Raw genomic sequence first — 25,709 nt, 5'->3', positions numbered from 1 at the left:
GGTCATGGTGAACTTCTGTTTTAAAATGATAGTTTGATGTAACCTGTCCATCCTTGCTGCTGTCTTTTAATAGAAGCTTTCTGAAGCACATGGGCAACATTCACGATAAGCAGAATAAAATGCCAATATCTGTCTAATTCTAATTCTATATTCTCCATTTTTCAAGTAAATGGGAAAATGTAAATCCTGAAAATACAATGCCTGCAAATACAGTGACAGACTGTATTGTGGGAACTGAGAATGTGAGTAGAGACTATTTTTTGAAGTTATGGAGCTAGCAAGGTGAAGGAATCACCGAAAACCTACAGCTAGACAGTAAAGCAAACAAAAACTCACACCACAAAACCCAACCAACACCAATGATTAAGGAGTATTTTATCAAGATGATAGTCCAGATCTAAATTTCTTGAGTCTATATAGCTTTTGGAGAGATTTTTCTGACATAATCCTGGATTAAACAAATGTGTAAACACTTTACCTAATATGAAAACAATAAAGAAGATACTGGAACATATGCCAGAGTGGCTGGCTTACTGAAAAAGGTAACTAGCAAGGGGAAAAATAACTCGGTTAAAGTCTGATTCTGGCATCATTGTCCCTGTTATATGATGCAATTAAACAGAAATAAAGGTGTCACTCTACTTAACATAGCTCTTTAGTAATTGCTTGGGTAATAATAGTACCCAAGATAACAGGGATGTCATTTGGCACAGAGTGACCACATGTTTACACATTGAGGCCTGCTTATAGATGTTACAGTTCAAGTGAGAGAGCAAGCACTCATACACTTCTGGGGGGATAAGGAACGTGAACAGCCCTTTACTAAAATTAACAGTGCTATTTTTCATCACAGAAATATTTTTCATCAAAAACAAGCATAGGCCTCCATAATTGTTTTAAAAGCAAAAGAAAACAAGAGCATAAAGAAATAGGTACAAAATAAAGAAGAAAGGCTGAAATTATTTTTATTTCACAACACAGAAGAATTAAAAAGGAAGAAGTACTGAAATAAAGAAAAGCACTGATGCAAAATAAGGAAAGCCAACACTTTAATGTACTGTAATTACTTATTCCACTATTGCCTTTTTCCATGACATTCTATTGATGATTTTTCATGGATCATCAATAAAGTAACACTATAAAAATCCCTAAATCTTATTTCTTTCCAATGTTTGTGCTAGATTGACAGTAACTAGTACATGTCAAAGGGGCAACCAGTTCAACTTGAAGACTCGATGCAAGGGAAAAATAATTTTAAAAGATCAATAATTATGTATTAACTTTGAAAGGAACACCAAGTGAAACAAATGAATAAATAACTAGTTAAAGGTTATTTGTATTTTCAAATAGTATTTAAAAGCAAATGGACTATTGTTACCAAGAAGATTGGGCATCCGACAGCAAATAAGACAGCGAGGCATTCAGCTTCCAAACAGAAATAGGTGAGAATTAATATTACACTAATGAGCCACAAGCATACTGCTGGCTTGTTTTTTATTAACACTAATAAATGAGCTCATAATACTGATCAGAAGTGTGTTTTTTTTTCCTTCACACATCTCACAAAAGAGTTTCAGGTGACAAGTACTATGATACACATGGTAGAAACAAACAACTGTGGCCACAAAGATGTTTTCTTAACTGATGATTAATATATTCAGGAAGCAATCACACTATTCATTAGTAAAAGTTTACAAACATTAAAAAGTGCATAACATTTGAAACCAACAACAACACAAAAATATATATAATATATATACTATATATAAAGAAAGTGATATCACCTCCTGTTAATAAAAGAAAACAAATCTTCTGATTGTGATTGGTGCTTATGTGATTGCCACGGTTTACTACTCAGTCACTCTACTCACCTTATTCACACAGAGGTGAGGCTGCCCCATTTTTCAGTATTAAGCCTCATGTGCAGCCTTCTCTACTGTGGTGGGATGGGGAAGGAATTCAGTCAGCATAGCTACTACAGAATAGGCCATTAATTTGATGATATTTTAAGTAATCCCTTGGATGGCCAACATATCCTGGTATTTCAATGAATGTCTGGTCTGGACTGTCATTATGGAATAGTTGAAATGGTAAAAATCTAGTCTTTTGAGTGCTAGGTGCCAAGTCTCTCACTTCACTCTCCACACCCCAGCCAACAGGCTGCTGTACTAGCTTCTAGCACTTGGCTGTACCTGGCACATCAGTAACAAGCTACTGCCTGTGCAAACACAACAGCCCAATCAACTTAGGCAAAGGAAAAGAAATAATAGTCTCCCTAGATGGATCCAGCCCACAATCCACTAGTTGGACTACCCTGCAATCTAAAACTCATTCCAGAATACATAATTGGCAATAACCTATGCCAGTTATTATCCCGTGTGTAAACAACGCCCATCTTTAACAATGTGAACCAGGAAAATCTCTAGCACCACGAAATTTTTGACTTTTAACCTATATAAGGTTATAAATGTATTCTTAAAACTACCATAACAATAAAATACTTGGACTAACATTTTTTTAAAAAAAAGTATCTCCGAGAAGGATTAAGAAATTGAGAGTAAAATTAGAAAAATGGGGAAGAATAACATAAAGGTTCAGCTTGAGTCTCTGATATGCAACTAACTACAAGCAAGTGGCAAAACTGTACCAAGGACACCAAACACACTGAAGTATTCACATTAACAAATCGTTTTGAAGGCTCATCTAGTAACAAATTAGACTGTTGCTGAGTAATTTAGGTTTAGGCATAATCAATTTAGCGGTTGACGTTTTAAATCTATCATGTGCACATCACCACATTATGCAAAAACCCAGCCCTTTCAAAACGCGTGGTAGAAAAATTCACAGTAACAGAAATATTCTTCATAAGCAGTTGAGAAGGGGCAGTGTGGAGCATTTAAGTTGTACAATACAAAAAACATTGTAAATAACAGCTGTAAAACAGACGCAAAGTTCTAAAAACAGTGCTTTCTTTACAGTTCTTTTAATGGGTGAACACTTTGGCCAGAGAATTTTAAACTCTGAGGATCACACAAGCCTTTGCTTAAGATATACAACGGGATCCTCTAACTTTTCAAAGGCCATTTGCTACAAGATTTACCTGTTCTACTTTCTAAAAGTGTTCCCATCAAGTAGTCATTTATGAAGGGATCCATCTGATGACACTATCCCAAAAAATCAATACATGTTCAACCATTGCTAATGACAGAGGTAGAGAAAATTCTGTCTTCTGCCACAGCTTGTACCCCCATTTTTATCATTGTGTTGAGTGGGTTCCAGCAGTGAAGACACATGCACTTCCTTTTCCACCAGCTTGCTCATGGAAACAAATTTGTTCCAGCATGCTCTTGTAGTCTAAAAATCATCCAGCAGCTGTTCCAGTCGGTCAAAGTCGAATGTCAGCTTTCTTGCTTTGCTGCCTCCCCTTGGGCCTCTCCGGTTTGCTCACTTGGATTTCGTTGTGCATCTCCTTCTCCTTCTATAACACACAAGAAAGGACAAGTGATCCACCTTCTGGTATCTTGCTCCCAGAACCCCAGCTGTTCACCCATCAGTCTAATAAACAAAGTAAAAAGAAATTGAAACTGAACTCCACGTTAAATATGAAACTTTGTACTGCTAAGACAGCACCTTGTGAAACACCCTCAAGCACAAATTACTAGCTGCAACTCCTACTATCGTTTTAAGTATAGACTTAAAGTAGCTAGAAATTAAGAATTCAGCAAAAATAGTAGGGTATTTTTGACAATTTCTTCACTATGATACTGTGACTATACGACAAAATTTATACCCAATTTATACGACTCAGTTATACCCAATCTGAACAGTTTACCATGCACGTTCAGACAGCTGAAAGTTAAGTGCAAGTAGGACAGAAGTCCCCAAACACTGGGCTAGTTAGCTATGGGTACATGATAAGGAATAATGTTAAGACACAATTTGTCTCCTGTATCTTGCAAGGGTTCTGAATAATTCATATTCTGAATATTGAACTGATTTCTATTTATGAGATGTACAGTGTTGCCTTTATTATATTTAGACAAAATGCATTGCCACAGAGTAAGTGGAACCTGTATTTTGAACTTGGGTGTATACATCCATTCCATAGATAACAGCAGGTTGATAGCTTATTAGGAACAAAGAATAATGGAAGAGTTGTTTTGAAGGGAGAGAATTATACATTAATTATATGTACTATACCTAATTATGCAGTAAAATCTTGATTATATGTCATTGACTGATCAATGAGGGAACTAACCAGCAATTGAGGTATCAATAATGTGGTCTTTCAACATGCCCTCACTGCCTAGTGCAGTCCAAAGCTGTTTCTGTTCTTTACAGGAAACATATGTTGATGGTTTTTCAAAGTAAATGTACTAAATATGCTCAGGTAGCTTAACTTTTTTCAGTCTGCATTATCCTATTCTGCCATTAAACCATATATTTGAAAGCCAATGCACTTGAACTTTTGCAAGATAATGCATATTGCTGTTATAAGAACAGAAGAAGAATTAAAGAAAAACAAATGAAAACTTGATATCTGTATTGGTCTGTATTAGATAGTACTCAGCATAAAGTGTCACCTTGAAAGAAATAAGGCATAACCCCCAAATGTGTTTTTTCCTCTTAGTCCTGCCAGGTGTGCTGCATCTGCTCTAGGAACATCTGAGCTGCAGGCAGCCTGCAGGAGCACAGGGTGGAAGTTCTGGGGCAGTTTTTGTGTTGGAGCAAACCCAGAGAAGGGCAACAAAGCTGGTGAAGTCTCTAGAGCACAAGTTTTATAAGAAGCAGCTGAGGGATCTGGGATTGTTTAGATAGGAGAAAACGAGGCTGAACAAGACATTATTGCTCTCTACAACTACCTGAAAGAAGGTGGTAGGGAGGTGGGTGTCAGCCTTTTCTCCCAAGTTACAAGCTATTGAACAAGAGGAAATGACCTCAAGTTGTGCCTCAGATTGAGTATTAGGAAAAATTTCTTCCCCAAAAGGGTTGTGAGGCACCAGAACAGGCTGCCCAGGAAAGTGGTAGAGTCACCATCCCCGGAGGTATTTAAAGATATGCAGACGTGGTGCTTAGGGACATGGTTTAGTGGTGGACTTAGTACTGCTGGGTTAACAGCTGGACCCTATGATCTTAAAGGTCTTGGTCTTGTGATTCTATATATTCATCCCAAAACCACTAGTATATTCTAAACTGGAATTTGGGACACAAAATATTTTCTAAGCTCACTTTTGTTTGGAAATACATGATGGAATAATACACTAATACTCATGTGAATGATAATACAATGCATTTTCCAGCATTTGGGGTTTGGAGGCTTTCATCTGGAACCTAAGTGTACCATAATACAAAATTAAAATATGTTTTCATTGTATGTCATTCAAACGACACAATCTCCTGAAAAAGTATGCAGGGATTTTTGTGTATCTACTACATAGGTAAATTTTATGACCAACTCTGTATGCTTTTCTGCAATTACTAAGTTACCCCAGGTATCCACGAAAAATTTGACTCCTGAATCATGCATTAAAAATTTTGCTGACTGTTATCTAACCCATTCTCAGCATTATAGAGCTAACTGCAGGTACAAAATGCTTACCAACATGTATTACAGGCAAAAAGTCACATCCTTTTTATAGCTCACAAAAGAACACAGTTTGGGCTTACGATCACTTATACTCCAACACCTTAACTTAAAAATAGGGATTGGTTCTTTCTTCTAAACGAACAAGATCAAAGATAATTTTGATAAGTGTAAATTTGATACTGAAGAAAATTGAAGCAATAAGGAAGGTTGGCATTGCACATTTTAAATGCCACCTACTTTATATTTTTCCAACATTTTCTACATATCCACACATTAAAATAAATAGATACACCTACACACACACTAATAGAGCTTTCCTTTTTTTAATTGAATAAAAAAAATAAAGGCCCTGCCCAGCTAGAATTGCATGCATCTAGAAGCTATAGACTCCAAACTGTTAACTGCCAAAGGACTGACTTAGGATGTTCATTAGTCTGAAAGCTAAAAAAAAATAAGAACCCTCCTCTCAAAACAGCACTACAACCACTTCCCACCACATTTCATTGTCCAATGATGAGACTGCCTCTTGCTGCTGTATCTGAAAACAAAGTATGCGCACAAACAGGGCAGCTACTTAACAACAATTTCTCCTTTGCTGCTTTTGTTTTCTTCAACTGTTACCAAAATAAGCATAAGATCTCTTTTCTAAAATGTGAAAAGGGCTTTCAAATATCTGTAAGATCTATCTATTAACTTCCATCCATGTAACATAAAAACAATTACACAGCCATATTACTATTTTTATTTAATGTAAGGCCCTTCACCATACATTGGCCCCCCCCTTCCTCTCAGCTGAAGGTGCACAATCAGCTAAAATTTTTGGTAATATTGGACGTGAAGTAAGATTTAGGTTTGCATTAGTGCTTATCACCCTAAAAAAAGGATGAAGTATGAGCAGAAGAAAGAGACCATTTACTCAGAAAAAAGGTCCAAGTAAAACAAACAACAATGAATTGCTATTGCCCTGTCCTCTGGCAGCTTAACACAAAGTTAACCTCTACAATAACCTTTCAAGCAGACACATGGCTTCTCCTACAGGCTTCAAACCAAAAATCGTCCATTAAAGCATATTATGAAGAGTTGGGTTTTCATGAAAACTTCTGTATTTTCTCCCTTTCTTATGATTTTCAGTAAAATTTATCCTGACAGGGACCATGCCACTAGGCACTCACTTCAGAATGACCTTTCTTTTTTTCAGTAGTATGTTGTAGCTGCAAATAACCATGCTTCCTATTTATGAAATTTGGGCTTCTTATTACAAGAAACATCCACTGATCTTCCATTACCAGAAAAAAGTATTTCTGTGGATGAGAGACATGGGAATAATGCATGTACATAAACTATGTTTTGAGTACCAATTTTTTATTTATTTATTTTTAAATAAAGGTAATAAAAGACTAAAATGTACTCACCTGATTTGTTTATGTCAAGCTCTGATAACTTTAAGGCTAGTTCACTAGAGTTCCCACCTGGAGAGGACACAAGTATGTCATGTAATGCATTTCTTCTACCTGTTCTTCCTGAAGCAATAAAGTCTGCATATGTAGATTCCACATCAGTCATTGCTAACAAATATCCACATAGCAGTACCTGGATGGGAGAAAGAAAAAGAACAACACTTAGAACAATAGAAAAACAGATTACATTATGGAATGGAAATAGAAGAACTAAAGGGTTCTCATTGTAGAGCAGATTTTCTGTACAGAAAGCAGCAAAAGAATATGCCCCATTCTCAATATTTGGAGAAATTAGGAAAAGAAGCAGTAGAATGCAAAAACAAAAAAACAAAAACCAAAAAACCCCTAAACAAGCAAACAAAAAACCCCAACAACAAAGTGTGTGAATTTTATGCAATCTGTATTCAACAGTATCTTAACCAACTTCATTTTTCATACTGCATAAAGTGCTAGTGAGTATTTTAAAAAGCCAATGACCTCAGCAACATAATTTCTTTACAGAGCTGTCTCTGCTTTTAATATTAGCTGGGAAGTAGGAGGTAGGTAGGGGGTGGAAGAAAGTTCTTTTCTGCAAAAAATGCAGAGTGTAAGGAGCAAGAAAGTAGAAATCGGTAACACTTTTGCATGCAAAAAACGGGGCTCATCCATAGGCTCATCCATATGTTTTGGGTACTTTTCCTCTCTGTTAGTATGATAGGCTTGGGCATTGTATACAGACCTCTTCAGGCTCAATTTATTTTGGTGTGGTAGCTACACCAAAGTGAATGCATTACTTAAAGTCACTGAAATGAGTGGAGACATGAAATGAGCTGAAGACCTAAATTATAATGCAGAGACTGGAAATCTATGCTCTGTAAGCTAGATATATACTCAGAATTTTTATTTCAAACTCAATTATTTCTCATGCTCTTAGGGAACATTGTGATGATGTGAATTAAAATAAGAGCCGCCAAAGATACAAGCAAACTTTTCTCTCAACCTTTAGTAAGAGAAAGACTTGCATCCCTGCTGGTGTATCTGCTATAAACCTAACATGCTGGGATTTTTTTTTTTTTTTTTGGTCTCCATAAGTTATGGAATTGTAACCAGAGCTCAGGGAAGGGGGTGGGGAAGGCACTTTCTCTTGCTGATCACTCTGCTTTTACTGTAGTCCAGTTTGAATTCTAAGGTTTTCACAAAAAGCTAGGCTACCATGCTTCAGCTGTAGCTTCCCTCATGTTTCAAGTTTGGATGTAGCAGGGGACTCAGGGACTGCTAGAGCAGTACTCCAAAGAAAAGAACCACTAAATAGAAACAGCACTTCCACAGCTGTACACTTCTTTCTCTTCTAAGCAGTATTTCTATGGTTGCAGAGAGAGAACATGGTCATAAAAACAACACTGCACAGCTGCATCCAGTGAGAAACTTTAGCTACTGCAGTAGCTGAAACCAGACGATTTCATAGGATGTACAAAATTTATTTATTAATCAGCTCCTACTGCTGTTTCTGGTCACTGAAGAAATCCTTGAAGTCATCACAAACACTAACAAGCAGTAAAAGATTCAGCTTTCTTGCTTTAAATAAGAACCCCTCATTTTTAGAAACATCTTTAATTTTAAAAATAGGTATGTAAAGACAACCCTTCCTCACCCTCAACTCTGAATAACTTCACAAAACCTGTACATTCTTTATCATCATTCTAGCCCTCACCTTCCAACCTTCAGTTTGTGGTGTGAGTATGCTGTGTCTGTGAAGCCAAGAAAAGGGTTCTACACCATATTTTATTTAGTCTAAATATAATTATATCAAGTATCATTGCAAGTCTGACTGACTTAAAAAGCATTTCGTTGCTATCAAGCTTTGGTGTCCCATGCCAAATGTTAATGGCTGACAGGATAATTTTACTGGTAGGAAAAAACACTATGAAACAGGAAACTGTTTAAAAAAACCCAACCAAACAAAAAGGCCCCAAACGAAAGAAAAACCACACTAAAACAAAAACCACAAAACCCCCAAAATGACACCACTGGAACTAAATCAAACCAAAAGAAAACCCAAACAAACCAACTCAAAAAAAAAACAAGCCACAAAACGAACACCTAGGGAATGAGAGAGGTCAGCAAAGTCTGTCTAACACATAAAATACTGGAGTGCCTCTCAATTAAAAAATGTTTAATGAGCATGTGAATTTCTTCCCATTAAGTGCCCTCTTCTTGAAACACTGGAAAATACTGAACCAAAAGAGAAGTCTACTATTTGTTCTTTGCCCATTGTAAAGACATCTCGATACCAAATAAATCAGCTATGTAGTAATGAAGCATAGAACTTGTAAAGGTGAAGGGGAACAGTTGAGGTCAGCTGTGATAAAGTAAGAAAACAACACAAGTTTTCACTTATCTGACCTGTTCACTGCAAGAATATCATCCAGCAAGGTTAAAAGATATTTGAAGTGAAACAACTCTTATTGCAACTGGTCTGTAGAAAAGGATGTGCAAAACCTGAAAAGTAATCAACCTACAGGCTTGGATTTTGTCAACAGTGTAGCACCATCCCAAAGTCATAGTTATCACTCCCACCAAGACATCAATTTCATTTTAGCACAGAAAATAAAATCAAACAAAGAAAACCAAAAAGAAGAATATTAGTTTGCTACTTTGGAAGCTGCTGATCAGTGCACCAGGAGCAGAATAAGCAAATAAGACTGACTGAGGTGGAACAAGCTATGGGGCTGTAAGGCTGGCAAAATGAAGCACTACCATACTCCATGAGCAATTCCCTGAACTGTACAAACTGCATTCCACAAAATACTCTTCTGTAGGATTATAATCTTCACAAAACATTCCACAAAACATTGAAAGCAATGAGGGAAATCTCAAGATTATTTTATTTAGCTATGAAACTAGCTATTAAGCCATAGAAAAGCATGCTTGTGGAGAACTTTATTTCAAAGGTTCATTTTCAAGATGCTCATATTTCAATAGGCTCAATATGGCATTACTAACAACATTATGATCAAAAAAGAATGTTACCAAACATACATTTATTAACACTTCCAAGTTTTCCTGTCTGTGTCTTCTCCAAAATGTCAAACACCATTCTGTTTTGTATTGGCATTATCTTTAGACATTACTGCATAAATATGGAACTTCACTGACATCACCCAAGAGCTCCCCTTCCAATGAATGGCTCAACGCCCAGCAGTCTGTAACTATTCATTGTACCAGTGCTTAAGGAATTACCATTCACTCAAAAAACCCTTTTTTTCTTCATCTCTGTGTAAAGTGGAATTTGCTACCACTTCTGTGAAATGTAATTTGAATTTCCTAATTGCATTTACAGATATTCCTGCATTAAATCCTGAGGTTGCAGTCCCACTAGTTCTACTAAACTAAGTGTTTGTTTTTTTTTTTAAGTAGTGAAAACAGTACTCTGTTACGTGCAACTGAACTGGAACAAGAAGGCTGCAAACCTCACTGCTTCTGCCAACCGAACCAGCCAATTAAAGAAAGCAGTTTTGTGAGCATAAAGACTGGTGAAAATTGCTGTCACAGGACTGAATTCCTAGGCAAGTGATAAGATACTACCTTATTTCATGTCTCCCTCAGCTGTGCTTTGTCTTTCCTCCCACAAAGTGTTACTTTGCTTGATAATGGGTTGTAGCTTGCAATACAGCCCTGGGATGGCATCATTTCTTTCCTCAGGTTTTTGGTTCCATAAAATTTCTAGAAATGTGGGTACCCTAGACTTTTCTCTTTGTCCACACAATTCCTTCCTCCCAAAGCTGTTTTTAAAATTAGCTGAAATGACTTAAAGATTGGTGGAGGATGAGAAAGGTCGATAGGCCTAGTTGCTATCTTGTATTTCAGTCAAGTAACAAGACATATCTATATTATTAATCAATACCCTGGGTAACATACACTGCTACACCTCCAAAAGGCCTATGTCCTATGCAAATGAAGAAGTTTCACTGGTAAGCATAATAAGAAGTAGAACTAGTATCCAAAGAATGCAGAAGGAGAAGGAAATCCCAGAATTACGAGTTGGAAGGGGTCTCTAGAGATCACCTTGTCCAACTCTCCCAACTAGAGCAGGATCACTTAGAGCACATTACACAGAACTGCACCCAGGTGGGCTTCAAATATCTCAGAGAAGGGGACCCCACATCATCTCTGGGCACCCTGTTCCAGTGCCTTGCCACCCTCATAGTAAAAAAAGTTTTTTCTTATGTTTCAATGGAATTTCCTATGTTCCAGGTTATGCCCAGTGCCCTTCGTCCTGTGACAGGGAATTCCTAAGAAAAGTCTGGCTCCACCTTCCTTACTTCCACTCCTTAGATACTTGTAGACATTAAGATGACCTCCCTTCAGCCTTCTCCAGACTATAGTCCCAGTTCTCTAAGCCCTTAGTCATAAGAGAAATGCTGCAATTTGCCAATCACCTTTGTTGCCCTCCACTGCACCCTCTCTAGTAGTTCCCCGTCTCTCTTAATCAGTATTCATGTTTTCAGAAAATTTTCAGAATATCCCTTGTTTTCCACATCCATTTTCTGTGGTAAAATTTCCATTTTCATGCTCTATACAGGAAATCATATCTCTAAAGTTTCTGATGGCAACTGTCAAATATCTATGATTGTTTTCCTTCTTCTATTTTATTGAAAGAAAAAAAACCTTATAAAAACCTAAACATCTGGCTTCACAAGTGAAATCCTTATTTTTTCTGCATTCCATAACCATTCAGGGAAACCAAGCAATACACAGTGCCATTGTTCTGAAGAGTTTGGAAGTGAAAGCACAGAAATTATGTGGCATACCAATATGAATTAAAAAACTGTGTTTACAGTTTATGGGCTAGAAGTACCAAGGGTTGTTGAATTTAAGAACCTAGCTACCTAAAAGAAGGCCAAACACACTTAAAATACCTTCACTAGTTGGTATTTATTATCATTTTAAAGGAAGACAAAATAAGAACAGTCATTCAACACACAACTTGTCTATGTGATTTAGCATCTTGCTGGCTTGCACAAGAGAGCTGCCATTTTCTTGGCAAACCTGCAGTGTAAGACTAAGAGATATGATCCTTCAATTTTTACTCCCCCTCTTTCTCCATGTATGCTTAATGATGGCATTGAATAAGAGATTTTCAAATAAAAATCTCCCAGGCTTTGGCTGCTAAATGTTGTATCACGATCAGCACATTATTTAAATATAATTATCTATATTCAGCTTTCATAGGGGAACAATAAAAAAAAGAGAACTTGTCATTTATTAGCATGTCTGTTTGAGAGAAGGTGTATAATTATGCTTTTAAAATAAATTTTAGTTCCAAATCTAGCCTTAGCTTAGAGACAGGGCTCTTTCCAGTGAGGAGATAGCTCTATTCCACAGTAAACTGCATCTAGATTCCCACCTCATTCATGGTCTGGTATGTTGATAACAGAAACAGAGGAATAATTAAAGAAAATTATACTTCTTCCACAAGAAATTATAGCTGTTGTGCTATGCAGTAGTATTACTTTTTCACAGACACAGATGAGCCAGAAAATATCATTAACTCTTGAAAGCCACTTAAAGGAAATATAAATGCCCATGCCAGCTAGCAAGCTGGACAGTATTTTAATCTGCACTTGGAAAATCTCTCATATAGTTTTGTCTGTCTTGTCTGTTTCTGAAATGACTACCTCTATCAAATAGTAACATAGAACAGGTCACTTACCTTTTTGATAGTCTGCATATTTACTGTGAACATAGTATATGTTGTACTTCTAACAAAAACAAAATCCTAACAGAAGTCAGTGAGCAATTAACTGATTAAACAATGAAACAGATGAAAAGGGCCACCTGAAATTTATTACTTTTTAAGTGAGAAAAAAAATTAGCAAACCGTTTTTAATCTGTACAAAAAAAAAAACCACTACGAAGTTGGATATCCTTCAGCTCACAAAGAGATCTATACTACGACAGTTAATAGATTTTCCTTCTGCTCTGCATTATCTAAGTTATATTTTACCTAACAAGATCTACAGCACTAAAAGCCAAATAGTTAAATTCTTATTTTGTCATTGCTCAGGCAAATTTCATGATGCCTATGTCCATAAGGATTTGTTCTCTTATCTACCACTTAATTTGAGCTCACAAGTTCAGTTTTATCTTCCACTATACGATAAAAATTTGCAATGAAAAAACAGCAGCAGATAATAATTACAAAAAAAAAAAAAAAACCAAAAAAACCAACCCAAAAACCAAAAAACCAACAAACAAAAAAACCCCCCAAATGCAAACGTACCCAACAAAGCAATACTACAGAGACCTTGGTTCTTTGGAAAGATACAGTACAGAAGTTCTGATTCCCACAGGCAACTATAGAGGTTTTTTGGAAATAATTATAAACAACAAATGTTTTGATATTTTGAAATTAACACCCCATGCAGGAAACAAATCACAACATTTAAGTATCAATACGAGGACTCTGTATTAGGGAATGGGAGAGGATGAGCTACCACTTACCATGGCCAGTCATGACTAAATATAAAGAAAATACTAAATGGCAAACAAAACATGTTTCAGAAGAGGAATCTATTGCTGTGTGACTTTTTTTACTTGTAGTTGTTGAACGGACATCTTGGCTTTTGAAGGGAAGGAGGGGGTTAAAGCATCACTTTTCAGGATGCTCTGATACTCTATGTACAACTAAATCCATTGCTATAGCATCTCAAAACAAAGAAGATGGATGAGGACCTCAAGCAAAATGGGAGCTGTGAAGCTTCCCATATGACACATACCTGGCAGCCCTGCTGAGCATCCTCACATCCATCTGAAGTGTGAGAAGGCTGATGTTATAGGGTTCTGGAAGAATGAGGCCAGGTATGTAGTGCTGCAGTTTATTTGCTTAGAGTGGTGTGGTGCTCTGAACCAAGGAGCAGGGTTAACACAATACTGAACAAATACAATATGTCTTGTTCATAAGGAATGGTTTCAGCCTTTGGGGAAAAGGCCTGTCCACTGGGGGTTCTGCATGGCAACCTAAAAGCAGCCTTGGTGGCAGTGATCATGACATGGTAGAGTTTAGTATCAGCCAAGGAAGAAGCAGGGGAATAACTAGGATTTCAATCCTGGACTTCAGGAGGGCTAACTTTGTCCTCTTCAAAGATTTGGAGGAATCCCATGGGCTAAGACTCTAGAAGGCAGAGAGGCCCAAGAGTGATAATTAATATGAAAAAATCGCTACCTCTAAGTTCAAGATAGGCACATTCCACTGAGTAAAAATAGAGTAGAAGAGGAAAGAGACCTGCACAGCTGAGAAAGAAGCTGCTGAAAAAAGTCAGGTGGAAAAAAGAAGTTCACATCACGTGGAAAAAGGGACAGGTCACTTGGGAGATCTATAGGAACATTATCAGGATACATAGGAAAGCAACAAGGAAGGACAAAGCTCTCTTAGAATTAAATTTAGCAAAGGATGTAAAAAAGAACAAGAAAGGCTGCTGCAAATACATCATCAGTAAAAGGAATGTGGAAAATGTGTTCCCACTGCTGGATGAGGTGGGAGCTCTGGTAATGGAGGATGCAGAGAAGGCAGAGTTACTGAATGATTTGTTTGGTTCAGTCTTTACTGCTAAAGACCAGCTCTTGGGAATATCAGACCCTGGCAGGAATAGACAAAGCCTAGAAGAAGGCTCTCCACTGAAGAAGACTGGGTTAGGGATCATTTGGGTAAACTGAACATACAAAAGTAAACTGGCACAGTGGGATGCACCCGTGAGTGCCAAGAGAGCTGGCTGATATCATTGCTCTACCACTCTCCATCAGTTTCTAATTTTCATAGAAAACAGGAGAGGTGCCCAAGGGGAGGAAAGCAAGTATTGCTCCAGTCTTCAAAAAGGGTAAGGAAGATCCAGAAAAGTACAGACCACTCAGCCTCATCTCCATCCCTGGAAAGGTGATGGAGCAGCTCATTCTGCAGGTAATCTCTAAGCACATGGAAGAAAAGAAGGCTATCAGATCAGCCAGCATGGATCCATCAAGGGGAAACACTGTTCAACTAATCTGATAGCCTTCTACCATGGTGTGACTGAATGGGTAGATGCAGAAGAGCAGTGGATGTTGTCTACCTTGACTTTAGCAAGGCTTTTGACACCATCTTCCACAACATCCTTGTGGGCAAGTTCAGAAACTGTGGGTGTAGAACAGTGAAATGGATTGAGATCTGTTGAAACAATAGAGCTCAGAGGGTTGTGATCAATGGTGCAGAGTCCAGTTGGAGACCTGCGACTAGTGGTGTTCCCCAGGGGTCAGTTTTATTCACCATCTTCATCAATGACCTGTGTAGGGGGACAGAATGTATCCTCAGCAAGTTTGCTGATGATACGACACTGGGAGGATTGGCTGATGCAGCAGAAGTCTGTGCAGCAATTCAGCAAGATCTGACAAACTGGGCAACCTAATAAGGTCCAACAAGATAAGTGTAGAGTCCTGCACCTGGGGGGGGTATAACACCATGAACCTGTACAGATTAGGGACTGATCTGCTGGAAAGCAACTCCATGGAGAAGGACTTTGGAGTACTGGTGGCCAATAAATTTTCCATGGGACAGCAATGTGCCTCTGTGGCAAAGAAGGCCAATGGGCTGGGGCACATTAAAAAGAGCATGTCCAGAAGGTCCTCCCCCTCTAGTCTTCCCTAGTGAGATCACATCTGGAGCATTGTGTTCAGTTCTGGACTCTCCAGTTCAAGAGGAGCAGGGATGTACTACAGACAGTCCAACAGCAGGCTACTAGGATGATCAGGAGAGTGGGACATTTGTCTTATGAGGAAAAGCTGAGACACCTAGGGCTGTTTAGTCTGGAGAAGACTGAGAGGGGATCTTACTAATGTTTAAAAATATCTTAAGGGTGGGTGTCATGAAGGGGCTAGTATCTTTTTAGTGGTGCCCTGTGACAGGGTAAGGGGATAAACTGGAACACCTCAATATAAAGAAAAATTTTTTACTAGAAGGGTGACAGACCACTGGAACAGGCACAGGTTGCCCAGAGAGGTTGTGGAGTTTCCTTCTCTAGAGATTTTCAAGGCCCATTATGGACATGTTTGTGTGCCTGCCCTAGGTGATCCTGCTTTGGCAGGGAGTTAGACTGATCTCCAGAGGTCCCTTTCAACCCCTTCCATTCTGTGATTCTGTGATTCTTCTGGAAGAGATGACACAAGAGGCAAGACCACAGGGGAGTATGAAGACACAAAATACACTCTGCAACAGGAAAAAGGAGCTCTTTGTCAACTGCTAGTTTACTGGAAAAGCTCATTCAATTGAGGATTCACAGCAAATTGGCAGCTTGGAAATGCTCTGCACAAAAAAAAAAAAAAAAAAAAAAAAAAAGTCTTTTTGCAGAAATGTAGAGTAGATGTCTGCTTGGAACTAGGACATTCAGTGGAGCGGAGCAGGGAATTTGTGTGGGCTTTGTTGGTGAAGCATCTCTATCTCCCTTACCTTGCCCTTAATTCAGGATTCATGCTATAAGCAACTTTTTTCTCTGAGACACTTCTGTCAAAAAGTGCCAGTGCTTTAAAGCTATTGATCAACACAATTCTCACTAGAAAACATAGCTGTGTCTCTGATGCCTGTTCTTTAGAAACTTGTTATTAGCACCATAGCAACTTTTTTTTGTAACAGCTGCAGCTCCTCTATTCACTGCTACCTGCAACAGCGTGGATATGGCTGGGGAAAAAGCCCTGAAGAGTCAATGATCAATAGTCTGCAAACATTTTGGGCCAAACTGCTGTGAGTCACTGTAATCAGAGTACAGAATTATTTGGGTTGGAAAGTACCTTAAAGATCATCGACTTCCAAAACCCCTACATGGGCAAGGACATCTTCTACTAGACCAGGTTGCTCCAAGCCCCATCCAGCCCATCCTAGACCACTTCCAAGGAGGCAGCAACCACAGCTTCCCTGAAAAACCTGTTCCAGTGTCTCACTACCTTCCCAGAGAAGAATTTTGTCCTAATATCCAACCTAACTCTACTGTCTTTCAGCTTGAGACCATCCCCCCCTTGTCATATCACGACATGTCCTTTTAAAATCAAAGGTTTAGCCAACTTTTAAATGAAAGTCTGATAGCAAAATAGTTCTCTTGATTACCTGCAGAGCACTATGAGCCTTATAGACAATCAGCAGGGCAAAAGAAAAAATACGGAATACAGTCAGATAAAGGGTTTTCTTATCACATTTCCAATTCTTTGGTAGAAGTTTAATGCTATGGAAGGGACTAACAATGAGAATTGTTGGACTAAACTTAAATGCCCATATACACATATGTAGGTACCTGTATGAGGTGAATCATCTGATCCATATTAAGGATTTGGTTTACAATGAATGCAACTAGCAACTTCCATGTCCTTATCTCTTCCTACTGAATAGAAAAAAAAGTCTAGAAGGTGAGCAGAGATCTGTATTATATTGTATTATATCTGCATTCATTAAGTAATGCCCTAGATAATCCAAAGGGATTTTAGTTCATTGAATTTTTAAATTCAGCATATATAAATTGTTTACCCACTTAAGACCTATCAACCCTGAATATCTTTTTTCCCCTGTGCAGATATCTTGCTAGATATTACTGTACCAATACTAATGCTTTTGAGGTCAAAGCAAAACCAAACAACTTCATTTCTATTAAAAAAAAAAAAAAATCAAACAAGAAATGGCACACAGAAGGCATGCAGCACTTTTGTTGTATAGTTTTCCAATTAAATGGGAACCAGCTGTTTTTGAAGAAATAGCTCCATGGTGCAAAGCAAGCTCCATTCATTTGTAACAGCTGAAGTGCTCAGCTGAACTATAGCTCTGAATGACTAAACATCCCTAAGTAATTTATTAGTTGCTTCAGTTCCAAACAACCAACCATGAAACTAACTAGTCATGATCTTTACCTAGTTACAAACCAAGAAACATAGGCCAATTCTTCCATATTAATATACAACCAACCTGGTAAAATCCATTGCTTTGTTATGCTAGGGTAAGAACTAATGTGAACTTGCTCTTCATTGTTTTAAGCTGTCAGTAAAGGCAATGGTTAACAAGAAGGTATTAGCTAGTACTGCCAAGACTTATTTATGCATGTGCTGGGTTAGGGAATTATGACAGAATTACCAAACCACAATATGGACCTGAAGAATCAGATTTCTGCTGGGGAAAAATAGTCCAAAAGAGCACTCTGCCTGGAGGACAATACCTCAAAGAATAAAAGCAGATAGAGAGAAAGCAGTATTTACCCTAAAGAACTCAAAAGTTCAGTTAGAGAAACCAGTTAAGCCTGTATATCCAGAAAGATAGCTTTGACTGTGATGGACCCCTCCAGCTGCTCTACCAAGTTGTATTCTGTTAAGCCAGGGGGGCTTATCCAGCTCAAGGACTTCAACAGGGATTCTGATTTGAATAAGGGGTTTGGATCACTCAGACTTTTTTTTGGGGGGGGAGAAAGCACCAAAATCTTACAGTGGACAGATATGCTGGCCAGAGGTCTAACAATATTTTATACTTATTCTTTCTATGGCATTCATGGTATTTACTGGTCAGAAAGACTGCTTTTAACCTTGTGGAGCCTGCTTATTACAAAAGGACACTTTCATCTACCTCGAGTGTTCTATCTTAAATGCTTTAATTTTCCATTTTTGGAACACTGAGTATTTCCAATGCTTACCGCTGGACTAAGATGTAACAGAATCATGGTGCATACTTGTATTTCCAGGCAATACTCATATCTTTAAAACATCCATTGTTCCTCAGAAATTGCAAGGACTGAGGCTGTCTTAGAAGACCTTTCTTACCTCACTGCAAGAGATTTAGCTTAGAGCTGCCCTTCCTGTTAAACTGCTCCCATTCTCAAGATTACTGAAGTCTCCATTTCGTGATGTTCTGCATTCTGACAATTTGATTGATGTGTTTACAGCATCTGTAACAGCAGTTCATAGGTAACAAAAGCATTTCAAAGGGAAAGTATGCGGTAAGAACAGTAAAAATAAAATATCTAAATAACAGTATCACGACAGCATTTAAAACTTAGGCTGTATTTTATCCTGTGTGACAGAAGGATGCACCAGAATTTTCAAAATGTTTCTTCCAGACCTCTTTGCTAGGATTCTTCAGTGTTTCAGTACATTGTGCAGTCTAGCTATCAGGTATTCAGGATAACTGAAAGCTCCACAGTTTACCTATCCTTAAACTCTTCCTTAGTATTTAAAAATCAATTATCCCCTTCTAATAACCCCTCAAATCTTTAAGATAACATCAACTACAAGACAGATAAACATTTCTTGTATCACATATCTTTTCAGCAGGTTCTGGTGCAATAGCTCAACAGTCTGCATGTGACTGCCTTTTTTAAATCATGCAGTCATGACTCATCATGAAAGTATGTGTTGCAGCATCCAGAACAGAAGAGCTTTAGCTTACTACTGTTTCATCTTCAACAGTGGTAAAAACCATACTGGAAGGAAGGGTTTTACCTTTTCTGATAGCAAGACTAAGTACAACTTTTTTGTTACCAAATACTAAATATTAGTTCTACAGTTATTTTGACCTGATGCAAAAACAAAGTAGCTGTAGTATAAAATCTGCTTCTGCAAAAATCCCACATTTTACATGCAATCTTGGAGTTTGCCAAGAATACACTCAATAGCACCATACTTTCCAGTATTTGCAAAGATAAATATCATTGGGCCACCCTGAAGAGCTGTGCACATGAGACAAGCAGTTTTTATTAACCTAAGTATTTGAACCTTTGTGCTAAAATACATTAATCAATATTTCATTCATTATATATTTGGTCAACTTTTTGATTCATCAATAATAAATTAACTTTTCCAGGCAACTTTCTTTCCTGTGGCAGGCATTTAACATCTATTTTACATTTGAATTAGTTTTCCCAGCCAACATTCTGCCTTTCTTTTAATTACTATCTAGAAGCTACAGAAGAGCACACAATTTGGCTGACAGCATTTCAAGTTTTATAACTTAAAAGCAGTTCATTTTATTATATCTCACATGATAAATTCATATTCTATATTACATGCCATTTCGCTTCAGTTTCCTCTTAGCATCAGCTTTGTATTTTTCAAGGTTTCCATCATTTTTGCATTCTGTTCCCATGTGTACACTGACTACTTTAGAGTCTCAGGACTGCCTGGGTCTGTTGCTATGCAACAGCATAGCCTACTTAGGGCTTCCTGAAATAATCGTCTCAAATATGCTTTTTTTAGACTTGTTTCTAGCAGGAGTACTTTACTGTTTCTTTATAATGGACCACTGATGATATTACCACAGTAACTGACAATGGTCACCTGGAAAATTGTGGTACCTACCTAAGATGACAAAACCCAATGTTATTGCTTTACCTCCTGCACTACCACAGGGAGTTACATAAATCTCTCACATACTCGTATGTTTACCAGGTGTTGTCCAGATATATGAGGCATGTATTTATAGAAAAAAAAAAATCTAAACTCTTGTTTGTCTTATTCTATTTCATTTAAGGGGGGAATGAGTTCTCTATTTAATCCAGAATAAGCCACCAGTCAGAAAAAAATAAACCCTTGTTTTATCAAGGTCGACTATGATTTTATTAAGCTCAACAGAAAGAACATATACCCAAACATTTCATGTTGTAATTCATTATAAAATAAGTTGATTTTGAAACTCTTTAGGACAAGATTCCACATTTTTAAAATCACATTACAGATGCCATGAACTGGGACTGCATTTGCTTTTTGAGGTACCCTCAAGCAGCCCTTGAGAAACTGTTTAGTGAAACATTAAATCTTTCCAGCCTCAATCAGCAGTTTTGTTACAGCCTTCTAGTGTGGCTGCTGCAGGGGTGGACTAAAGCATCTTTTTTTCTTATTGCTGGCTTGTTGAGAATCTTAAATTAATTCATTGCTGTAACAGTATGTAGAGCAATATAAACACAAGGCTCTTGTTAAAGCATCAATCAACTCTAGAGAGACAAATACTGAGGGATCAAAGGTAGGAAGTACAAAAGAGATTGTCGTGAAATGAAGAATATTTATATTCTTTTCATTCTTGTCCACCTTAGCATGCTCAGCTCAGCAGCTCTCTTTATGGAGAGCTACCTGTCAGTCCAGAATTGAGACAGAGCGTGCAAGGATGTTTCCCAGATCCAGAGAAAATAAGAAAAAGGTTTAAATGAAGGCCCTTGCAGAGGCAAGTCCACCTTCAGTCTTTAAAGCAGGAGGCAGCACAGAACAATTTCATATTGTTTGAAGAATCCTAAGTCTTAAAGATTACTTTTTCTTAAAAAGAGTAGGCTGTGGAAGGCACACGAATGGGCTTCTAAAGAAAAAAATAAAAATCTCTATGTGCATAGACAAGCTCTCCAAGAATATGATTCAGCAAGGCTTAATGAGTGTGACTCTTCCAGTGTGATAAATTTCAAGTCTCTGATCTTTAAAACCACATAAAAAGTGCAGCTCAGCTCAAATTGGTAACAACACTGTTTTGAAAGTGAAGAGTTCAAGACCCAAAGAGCAGTAATCTGAAAATGATGCATTATCAACTGGATGAGAGAAAAGTGTTAATAAGGAAAGTCTTTATAATGGGGAAATCCTTTACTGTGTCCTGACTGTCCTTTACACTTTGCAATATCTGTGGGCATTTAAAAGAGGTCAAATAATTTCTAGTGTAGAAAGATAAAAAGAAAGCCTTTACATTTGACATGAAAAGTTTGAAGATAGGAACCTTACTGACCTCTTTTTCATACCCACGCTTAAAAAAATATAATCTAATAAACTAAAGATGAAAAAACAAGCCAACCACCCACCCTCCTTCCTAAATAAACCTTTGCCACCTCTGATCATTTTGTACAAATGAAAAATCTGCACTTTATACAGGTGTCCTTTACAATACTTAGAAGTTTTCATGCTCTGGTTCCTGAGGGGAACTAAAAATGGCTTGCAAATGCTAATATTTATTTAGCTATTGTGCTCCATTATAAAATCTGTCCATGGCTCTCAGACTTGAAGATGCATGTCTAGATGCAAACCCAGATACCCTGACAAATATAGCCAACATCAGTCAAGGAAGATTCAGATTCTGCATACCACAGCTACTTAAAATTCACAGCTTCAAATCTGAAGGACAAATACTGCTTTTTTTCAATATGTCAAGCCAAACTAAAGCTCAAATATTTCTTATCCATCTAATGTCCCAATTCTTTATCTAAAAGAAGAAAGAAACAAATAGGGGAAAATAACAGGGTGGGCAACGTACAAGAGGAATGAGGTAGAAGTAGAGGAACAAAGTAGAACTTCCTTGACTCTCACAGAGCTCAATTTCAGCCAACTATAACAAAGTGCTCAATCACTTTAAGAGATGGCCTATTAAAAGAGCATAGAGTATACATTTTATAATCATGCCAAAAAAGTTATACAACCAAACTAACACATCTTTTCTGCAGCCCAAGTTCTTCTTTTCTAGCTCACAACATTCACATCAGTTGCTGAGTACTAAGAGATGTTAAAAGAGACCACGAATCTAAGCATGCAGTTCTTCCTCCATGCATAAAAACAACAAAATGCAAGCTATGTTTTCTGGATGTGAGCATAAATTCACAAGTACGAGCAGAAACAGAAGAATTTACATAAACCCTGACAAAGTTTCTGAGAGGAATCCAGGTTCTCAGGCCACAAATATTTCCCTACTTGGCCTGAATAGCTTACCTGACCCTTCAGAAGCTATACAGAATCCCTCATTTTATCTACCTTCCCCTGTACTGAAGATAATGAAATACTAGCTATCTGCTTATGATAAGAATGACCATGTGGCAGGATATTTCCTAAGACTTCCAATTCAGAAGCCTGGGCAAAGGGAAAAACCTTCTCAAGACTAAGAATCACCCATAAATGTGAGTCCCTGGATACCATTTTTTCCACAAAAGGCAAGCTGCAGGTAAAACCTGAAACAGAAAGCAAGATAGCTAAATACAAGACATTGCTACAAACCTAAAGCAACAGTAAAACATATACACATCTCACAGTCACAAAAGAAGTGCCTTGTTCAAGTAAAAACTAACTTTAAGAAGTGGGTAAAATAAGTGAGAACCAATGAAAAGACAAGACACAGGCAGACTGTGGTAAGAAAGTGAATAAATATAAACCCAAGTGGACTCTAAAGATGGAGCAGGAGAAGCAATCATTACTCAGTGCTACATGGCAAAGAAGAGAAAGCAAGCTTCTTTATAACTATTATTCCTCCTAACAAAGATCTTGGGAGCCTCTACCCCATCCCAGCTAAAACTGTCCATTTTTGCACCTAGACACACACGGGAAAGACCATAAAAACAGAAAATTAGTAGATATTAGGAAAGTTTCCTATACAACACCTGTTCATGGTCACAGAACTTTGAAAATGATGGTATCTGTCCATTTAAGAATACACAAATTTACTGTTAAATATTCATTCCATCTGCAAAACTACTGGTACCTAGATATACTTACTAGTAGAGTGTGAACTTGATAAATTTTCTACAAGCTATGTAAGAACTGCCTCATATTTCAAATGTTCAACCATTAAAATATATGTATATCTTTTGGTAACTAAAATAATTAGCTTTAAAGGACCCTGTGTGGTGGCTTGACCTCGGCTGGCTGCCAGATGCCCACTCAGCTGCTCTCACTCCCCACCCTCAACAAGAGCAGAAAATAAGATGAAAGAGTCAGTGGGTCAAGACAAATACCCTTAGCAGTTACCAGCACTGGCAAAAGATTTAGGGAAAATTAATTTACTGCCAATTATAATAGATTTGATAGTGAGAAACAAAGACAAGTTAAAACAACACCTTACTTCCACCTCCCACTTTTTCCCAGGCTCAGCTTCACTCCTTCAGCTTCTGACTGCTCTATCCCCTCTCTGCCTCCACACTGCAGCCCAGGGGCATGGGGAATGGGAGGGTACAGTCAGGTCAGTCTGTAATAGCTCTTCTATGCTGCTTTTTCTCCTCAAACTCTTTCCCAGGTCCAGCATGGGTCTTTCCTACGGGCTCCAGCATGGGCTTTCTCCATGCTACAGCCCTTTCAGGAAATACCAGGCAGCTCTGGTGTGGTACATACTGGCAGACAAATACTTGTTCCACTGTGGTGGTCACCCCCACAGGCTGCAGGGGAGTCTCTGCTCTGATGCCTGGAGCGTCACCTCCTCATCCTTCAACCTTTGTGTACACTCTGCTGTTTCTCACTCTTTTTGTCTCCTGCTCTGCTACCTGTATGTTTTGTTTAGGGTATTTTACTGCCTCTTCTTAAATACGTTTTCCCAGAGGTGAGAAAATCATCTTGGCTTCTGCACTCAGCTGTGCCCTGCAGTGGATCTTGTGGAGCCAACTGGAACAATCTGTGTCAGTCACAGAGCAGCCCTGGCATCTCCTCAGAGGGCACCAGTGCAGCCACCCCACTGCCAACACCTGGGCAGTGATACCCACTACAACCACTACAATTCCTATTCATCACAAGATACTAAGTATATAAAAGTGGCCATGAGAAGCACTTTCTGTGCTTTCTTGTGCCCTTCTTAAACTCCCCTGATTGCTGTCTTTCTGTCACTTTCTTTCACTTCAGACTGGGAAATCACTGGCACTAAATGATCTCATCCCTTACATGTCCTTGATACTGAACAGCTGATACGAGGCAGTTTCTTTCCAAGCAAAGGCAATGTGGCAAGTAGGCTAATACCTTAAGATAGTGAGGCTCTATTCTCTACTTGCCAGTCTTTACCTTGGAAGACCAAGAAATGCTCAATGCTCTCCAAGATCATGTCTATAATAAAGCCATGGCTACAATGATAACCAGAAGCTATGTTTTTTTCCTCAAGACCGTAGCCCTGTTTTACATGAAAGCAGATGTGGAATCTTTTCTCTGTTGTTTAAAATAACTTAAACATGAGATTAGCTCTGACATTTTTGGGTTTCTGTACCAAGAAAGCATTCACTATAGAAACAAAATCACAAGATTTTCCAAGATCACACTACATAAGCGAGTTGAATTAATGTCTCTCAGAAGACCAAAAGTGGCAAGGATGCTTGTAGGATGTTGCAAGAGGTTACATGTTTGCTTCTGGGTTAACTCTAAGCATTGATTAATTTGTTTAAAAAGCAAATACTGCACAAGAACAACATCTAAAAAGTCAGGGCTTGCCTATATGTGAGTAACATGCCAAGTTTATGTGAACGAACACATTATGTGTTCTGTTCTCATTTTCTGTTTCAGGTGACATGAGATACTGTGAAGGACCTCATGTTTCAGAGATTAGTAAGAACCAACATTTTTCAAAAGTATCTTGGTATAAGTAGTGAAATAAACTAGTAAGCCCAAGCCTCTTATCACTTCTGAAAATCCAACTTAATGTGATGTTGAAATGTTGGACACTAGCCATGAAAGCTGAAGATGCACTGCAAACTTCAGCACCTGAAGTTGATGAAAAAAACACTTTGATTTTATTAAGGCTAGAAATTCACCTATACTGTAAAAAATATTACGAGAAGAAAGAGGTGGAGGGCAGAAGACAAAGATATTTTTCTTTCTACTACTAAACATTTGGTGCCCACATTTATAACATGACTATTTACACTGGATTAAAAGCTTCACTGAACATGTGCTTCATAGCCAACCTTTTGGTAAGTAAATTTTAACTTCTA

General features: G+C 37.9%; 1 protein-coding gene across 2 annotated transcripts in view; it reads right to left on the bottom strand.

Annotated features, from left to right (window-relative positions):
* Window positions 1-948: 948 nt before the first annotated feature.
* PKIA (cAMP-dependent protein kinase inhibitor alpha) overlaps window positions 949-25,709 on the bottom strand; it is a 53,373-nt gene continuing 28,612 nt past the window's right edge. The window contains exons 2-4 of one of the 2 annotated variants that reach the window (XM_071737818.1): window positions 18,838-18,962; window positions 7,000-7,177; window positions 949-3,478 (exon numbers count right to left, since the gene is read on the bottom strand). In XM_071737818.1, the coding sequence (XP_071593919.1) occupies window positions 3,399-3,478; window positions 7,000-7,150 (231 nt within the window). In that variant the 5' untranslated portion in view covers window positions 7,151-7,177; window positions 18,838-18,962 and the 3' untranslated portion in view covers window positions 949-3,398. The remainder of the gene's footprint in view (window positions 3,479-6,999; window positions 7,178-18,837; window positions 18,963-25,709) is intronic. The other variant, XM_071737817.1, reaches the window with a different exon arrangement.

The sequence above is a fragment of the Heliangelus exortis genome, chromosome 2, assembly GCF_036169615.1.
Source record: "Heliangelus exortis chromosome 2, bHelExo1.hap1, whole genome shotgun sequence".
In the NCBI taxonomy this organism is placed as follows: Eukaryota; Metazoa; Chordata; class Aves; order Apodiformes; family Trochilidae; genus Heliangelus; species Heliangelus exortis.
The sequence above is the reverse complement of the archived record's forward strand: the minus strand, read 5'-3'. Positions and strand labels throughout refer to the sequence as shown.